Source organism: Octopus bimaculoides, chromosome 4 (genome assembly GCF_001194135.2).
Source record: "Octopus bimaculoides isolate UCB-OBI-ISO-001 chromosome 4, ASM119413v2, whole genome shotgun sequence".
Classification (NCBI taxonomy): Eukaryota; Metazoa; Mollusca; class Cephalopoda; order Octopoda; family Octopodidae; genus Octopus; species Octopus bimaculoides.
The window spans coordinates 121,961,096-121,968,595 of NC_068984.1; the positions used below are offsets into that span (position 1 = coordinate 121,961,096).

Genomic DNA, 7,500 nt, shown 5'->3' on the forward strand with positions numbered 1-7,500 from the left:
GAGGAGGAGGAGGAGGAGGAGGAAACAGAAGAGGATGATGACAACAATGATGACCATGACAACTGATTAGTATTAAAAACAGTATCCACTTATAAAAAACCATCTCTGACAATTCATGCAAATATATGAGTTTGGAGCTGCAGCCAACCCACTGAATAGTCGTAGAAATACTTCATAACTAACCAATCAACAAGCAAGAATACAAACTACTTACTTTGAGTAACGTACCATAGGGGCACAGATCCTCACAAATTTCCTTTCAGCAAAAAGCTCCAGGGGTTTCTTCCATTTGAAATCCTGTTCTTCTTCATCACCCAGAAGGGAAAGTCTGCTCACACCATTGCTAGCATCCAATATATCAACCATTGTGGCTTTTCAAAGGTCACCTGCATAGTAATGAGACATTATGAATTGTTGCTTCCAGTTACATGGTTTACATTAGCTACAGACATCAATTCTTTCTAAACATGCTTTCAGAACTGCTATAACAAATTACAATACAACAGTTTCCATGTACATGGCTGTTTTGTACATCACATCCACAACACTGTACATGGTTACACATAGGTGGCTGACAGTGTTTATCATACAGACTGTACATGGCTACAGTATATATATATATATATATATATATATATATATATATATATATATCACTTATTTCATACATGGCTACATTGTGCATCACACACATTGTACATGCTTACATTGTACATCACATACATCATGCATGGTTACAGTGTATGTTACTAACACTGTATCCACTGTACACCATACAGACCATATGTGAATACACTGTACATCACACACACTGTATGCAGCTATACATCACATCCACTACATGTAGCTACACTGTACAGACACACTGTATGTGGCTTACGTTACACATGGCTACAGTGTACATCACACTCACAATGTGAGGCTGCACGGTATACATTCTACATCACACATATTGTATGTGCTCCACTGTAAATTACATATATATTTCATAGCAACACTATATGTATTTAACCACCACTATACAAGGCTATACTGTACAACTTTCTTTTTCTTTATGTGCTATAAGTTTGAAAAAAAAAATGCAATATTTATTGAGAAAGACTTCTTGACCTAACAAGATCTCAAACTTCCAAGAAACTACATAAGTAAGTACCAGTAACACTTACAAGATGGAACATAACTAACAGAAAACTCAGCTCTGACAGGAGGGACACATTTCATAATGTAGTCCTAGATACATTGTGTATGGATAAAAGATGGCATGGTTACAGCTGCAACAACTTTGATCACAGGCCTACTTGATCAAAGTTGACCCAGTGTTAGACAACTACTTGAATCAGTATTGTGATATCTGAATATTCATAACAAGATTTAGCCTAGTCATGTGAACCAGTTTGGACATGTGTCTCACATTCACACAAAGCCTAGCTTAATAATGTCCACAAGTTGATAGATATGCCACTAAATTGAAAGATTAAACCAAGGGTGTATGTTAAGTCTGCGAGATTGTTTACTAATCATCCAAATTGATATCATCATTATTGTTGTTAGAGTCCAGCTTACAATATTTATGAGGGTTTGATAGGTTAGCAGTTGGCAAATCAAAACTCGTTATAATCCATCACTGTCTTGTCCATGAGGCTCAGCAATGTGTGATGTGATCTCACAATTCTGAGATCAACCACCTGCCTAGACCCTGTCTTAAATACTTTATTTAATCTCCAGAATTAAATGAGCAAACTATATAAGCTCAATCTTGGAGCATCTAAGAGTCATGAGAGAATCCCTCTTCTTCCCCAACAGATTAATTAAAAATTTAAAAAGAAATTCATGTCCAAACTAATCCAGTCATCTTTCATACAGTTAAGATGATATTTTTAAGCTTTCCATTACCATATTTCTGTTGAAATACGACAGACTCTCCCATTGAAGATGATGTGTGAGTATTTGCTGAACAACCTGCACAAATGGTTTGTTCATAGTGATCAAATGCATGTGCTGTACATCAGCTCACTCCCTCCATCAAATCGACACAGCCTGAACAGGTACACAGTGTACGTGTCAGATGTGGAAGTGATCGTAGAGCAACATGAGATGAAGTGTTTTGCTCAAGAACACAATGCACCACCTGATCTAGGAATTGAAACCGCAATCTCAGGATTGTGAGTGTAACACCCTAACCACAAGGCCATTTATGTGTTTCAGTTCATTTTGAAAATAATGAAGAATGTAGTGAAATAACTTTACCCTTATTAAGGTAATGTTTGGAACATAAATTAAGATGAAATTTTCATGTAAGCTTTTAATATACTTTGAAACAAGAAGTTTGTATCATTGAACAAGAGACAATCTTTCAGGCAAGTTGGTATCAAAAGTGTTAATGCCAAATCATTCTCTCATTCCGCTTGTTCTCTACTTCCCATGCAGGTTAACATTACATATTCAATAGAACAGATTCAACTCATTTCTCTCCAGTTTCTGCAGGTCTTCTACATTTAGTGCTTATTATCTCACTACCATTCATTTATGCAAGCTTTGTTGGCAACTGTTTAACCCTTTTCTTACCATATTTCTGTTGAGATGCTCTGTGTTTCTTTCAATTAATTTTAAATATAACAAAGAATTTAGTAAAATAACTTAGTTATTTTTTATTTCTTCATTGCCCACAAGGGGCTAAATGTAGAGGGGACAAACAAGGACAGACAAAGAGATTAGGTCGATTACATCGACCCCAGTGCGTAACTGGTACTTAATTTATTGACCCCGAAAGGATGAAAGGAAAAGTCAACCTCAGCGGAATTTGAACTCAGAACGTAATGGCAGACAAAATACTGGTAAGCATTTCGCCCGGCGTGCTAACGTTTCTGCCAGCTCGCCGCCTTTAGTAAAATAACTTAGTTATTATTAAGCTAGTGTTAGGAACATAAATTGTGACTAAGGTTTGGTGAAAGATTTTAATTCAGAACTTTTGAAAACAAGACATTTGTACTACAGAGCCGGATGTGGTTTCAGGCAGGTTAGTATCAAAAGGGTTAAATAAGTAAACCAGCAAAAGTATTTCCCATTAACAGGTTGTACACTAAGTTTGAGCAGCAACTGTCAGTAACAAATTAACATTATCAATTGGTTCCTTATTTGTACAGAGATATTTCTTGAATCTTGGCAGCTGACTTACACCAATAACCGATTCCTGGAACTGAACCAACAATTATCATTTTGCAGCTTATATAACATGAATATGTATGACTTTCATGCAGCCATCATGTGTTTTACACACACACAATAGTATGTATGCATAATCTGTTCTTAAAATAACTAACAACTAAAAAAAAATGCACTGAATTTATTAACTAACAATTCATAAGACATATCATAAATCATGCTGTTTATTTCAAATCCATTTTCATAATCTCTATATTAAACCATTTTGTTGTTCTCAAATGTATTTTCAACATCTAAAATGTTCATTATCTCTCTCTGTATATATATAAAGGTCACTCCCTATCTTTCTATCAGGAAAGCCTGCAAAGGTCATGGACATGGCTCCCACCACTCCTCAAACTAACTTATATAAAAAAAAACATCAACAAAATCATCAATATATCAGTACATTCTTCTCAAATATACATATATATATATATATATATAAATTTATGTGTATGTATATCTGCTAGCATGCACGTAAACACTGATATTGCCAGCAGTGCTTGGATTTCTGTTGATTTGAACACACTTGTGTTAAGTGAAGTGCTGCCAAGCGCATATGAAAAGTCTGCTCCTAATATCAGGACTGGCCTCTGCAGAAAGCCAACTTTTTTTTACTTCTGCATCAATCTAGTTCTACTGTCTTTCATGCTATACACTTGTACATTTGTGTTTAATGACTTCTGGTCATTCTGCCAAACTTGCTATTGGGATTTAGTGAGGATGAGCAGAGAGTGAAGGCGCTGCAACACAACAATGCCACTTCCATTAATAAAACTAGTGAGGAGATCACAGAGGCATTCTAGATGGAATGAATTAACAGCAGTCCTCATAAGACATGATAACATGATACTATACTATACATAAGAGTGAGTGAGTATGTGTGCGTGTGTGTGTGTGTGTGTGTGTGTGTGTGTGTTTGTGTTTGTGTTTGTGCATGTGTGGATACAACCACAAAATGCTAATTTAAAAGAAAATATTTGAAAACGGGTTTTTAGCAATATTCTTGGAGGAAATGGAGAATAATAACACAGAGGCCATCTGAGTATTTCCAGGAACAACCTTTTAGTAAGCTTCTGACTAGTAAGTTCTATACTATCTATACTATTATCACTTACTATCATACCAAGACAGATAGTGATACAATAGAATGGAGGTTTAGAACTATAAAAGCTAAGTAACAGATCTTGAAGAAGTAAAAGAAAGCAGGTAGTGATACAAAGTAACTACATAGAAACCAAGCTACCATGTGTACCTTGTCAAGAGAAAATCTAAGAGATGTGTTCTATGAGAATGAGAGGTGTGAGGTACTCTGATGTGAATTGCAAAGCATTGTGTTCATGTGAATGGAGATGTCATTAGAGTCCAAATCAACACTGGTGCACTTAACCCTCTCGTGATAGTGAAGAGAAACACAGGAATGCTCCTATGAGAGGTTGAGAAGGAAGAATGGTTTAGTGAAAGACTTACTCAAGTTGAATGAATATAGGAAACAACTATTGAGGTCGGTTTCAGAATTGTTGAGAAAAAAAAATGAAGGAAGAAAATGAAGCTGAGATTATAGTCAGGATCTATGTAGGTCATATTAACAATATGATAAGGGGAAGAATAGCACAGGGGAGCAATTCTGTGTACTGATACGAAGTATGGATTCACATATGGAATACAGTATGCAATTAGTAGAGAACACACCCACTAGAGACACTTGAAATCTAAAAAGCAAGAGAAATAAGTCCAATAATATCAAATAATTGAAATTTTGGAAAATATAGAAAATGTAGTATAGGAGTTAAACTGGTCTTTAACGTTCAACATTTAACCTTTAGCATTTAAACTGGCTATATTCAATATTTTATCTGTTTTATGTTCAAACTGGCAAGAAGTGGCCTCTCACACCAACCCTACAATATCATTCTAATGGGTGGACAGACGCACAGATGGACAGATAGATACAGAGTAGAGAAGAGGAAACACAGAAATGTTGATTATCAATATCAACAATATGGTCAAAGGAAGATACTTCAGGGGAGCATTATGCATATTAAATTCAAATATGATAGGGTCTTAAACATATAAAACAATGTGTTGAAAAACTTTGGCTAAGTTTACCAGTGTCTAACAGACACTAGTTAGTCATCTGCTGTCTGTATGAGGATGTGTGTGTTTTGTGAAGGTGTGGGAAACTTGTGTAGATATAGGTTGAAAAGAGTGGGTGAGAGGCTAAATATACAGGACAAACTGGTTAATTAGATAGAATAGAAAGGTGTTACTCCAGACAACTGGTGTATATTGTCAAGTATTAAAAGAGAAAAAAAGTGATGCATAGGTGACAAGCAATTAGACAGACCTCAAGCTTCTGGATAAAGTCTTAAAAGTAGTTGAAAGAATTTTAGTGAAGTTAGTTCAAGATAAAGTTTGCTTGAATAAGAGGGGATATCTGAGTTTCTGTCAGGCTTTAGTTCTCTACTTGTTATTCATTGTTCCGGGAAAGAATTTTAAAGGTATGGGTGATATGGAGACTAAGTGTAAATGAATAACTTGTAAGAGTTCTTACAAAGTGTGTTTAACCCTTTAGCATTCAAACAGGCCATATCTGGCCTCTACCCTACAGTGTCATTCTAAACACATCAAAATCATGAAGCTATGAGATAATGCATAATTAATTTGAAATAATGTGGATAAATAAGCATTACAATTGATGAATTAATCTGAATGCTAAAGGGTTAAAGGTGCAGTTGGCAGAGTTAAAGTTGCCCATAAAATTTAGTAAAGAATTTAGTAAACAAGTGGGTGCAACAGTTTCATTTTCATGTTTCTCGTTACAGTCTTTGAATCAATAAGGCAGAAGTTTATAACATCATCTTTGAGAATTTTATATACAAAAGACTCGGTTCTTTCAAAGACTTACAGAGTAAGTTTTGTGCCAGAAGGCATAGTCTAGAGCAGTGGTTTTCAACTGGGGTCCATATGGCCCTTGGAAGTCCATTATAAGATTTTGTTGTTAAAATTTATCTGCAATAAATTGGTTATACTTCTACAATACACAAAATATTTTTACGAATTTTTTTATACAATTTATAATAACGTTTAATTATAAAAATATAGTAAGTTTTCTTAAACAGCAAATAGTTAAGATTTTTTTATACAGTTCCTAGTATGAAAATATAGAAATATAACAGGATTTTTTAAACATCAAATGGATAAGTGAGTTCATCAGAATAAAATAGGACTCAAAGGAGGTCCACAGGTAAAAAATGGTTGAGAAACACTCGTGTAGAGTCCAAAGATGTGGCAGTCAAATTACAAGTTATTAAGAGAACATATGAAACTTCCAGTTGAGAAGGGGACTCGTTTGATATGTAAAAAGGAACTACATACTGGCTACTCAATGTAAAAGGTACAGTGGGATCAATAGTAGGTTTTCAAGAGTTCTAAATTTAAACCATTAAAATTTCATGTTAATTTATGTAACAAATACCAGCTTAATAATGACAAAGTTATTTTACTAAATTCTTAATTTTTTTTCTAAATTAATTGAAGCAAACACAGTGTATTTCAACAGAAATATGGTAACAAAAGGATTTATAAGCTGGATACAAGAAAAGGGTCTAAGAAGAGTTATCCTTTTGTATAAAGGGCAGACTGTATGAAGCATATGTGAAAAATGTGATGTACAGTGAAATATGGGCAATGAATATGGAATATCTACAAAGGTTGGAGAGAAATGTAGTGAGTATAACCTACTGAATGTGTAATGTTAGCTGAACACAAACAAACACAAAGACAGCGTTTGATTATTAAAGACATAAATTGACATGTGCAGTAAAGATGACTGTGCTTGTATGGACATGTGATGTGAATGGATGATGAGAACTGGTTGGAAAAGTGAAAAAACACAATATGCTATAGGGGTGTGCGGGGGTTACACATAGAAGATCAGGGAAGACATGGGGCGAAGAAGTGAGGTCAGACCTCAAGATGATAGAGGCTCACAAATGATTAAATTGATTAGTGCAGAAGACACATCAAATCCTTGCCAGCTTGGTAAACAGACATCAAAATGTTGATGAAAGGTTAATGTAAACTTGAATACAAAGCTGGATATTGTTTAATTGTATCAAACAATACAACTAAACAATGTATTAAGTGATTACAATGCTGGCAGTGATATGGCAGCAATGTGTATTTTGAAGAACAACTATGGTATTTATAATCATTCTTTTAGTTTAAGTGCCATAATCCATTTGATTTAAATGTTTTGAAGAAACACAATGTTATAATAAAAACCTTCCTGTT

The 7,500-nt window shown here is 34.6% G+C and overlaps 1 protein-coding gene across 4 annotated transcripts in view; it reads right to left on the reverse strand.

The window, feature by feature from the left end:
* LOC106880305 (tRNA-dihydrouridine(20a/20b) synthase [NAD(P)+]-like) overlaps positions 1–7,500 on the reverse strand; it is a 233,774-nt gene that overhangs the window by 59,432 nt on the left and 166,842 nt on the right. For all 4 annotated transcript variants that reach the window (XM_014930182.2, XM_052967409.1, XM_052967408.1 and 1 more), the window contains one exon: positions 215–386. In XM_014930182.2, coding sequence (XP_014785668.1) covers positions 215–366 — 152 coding nt within the window. In that variant the 5' untranslated portion in view covers positions 367–386. The remainder of the gene's footprint in view (positions 1–214; positions 387–7,500) is intronic.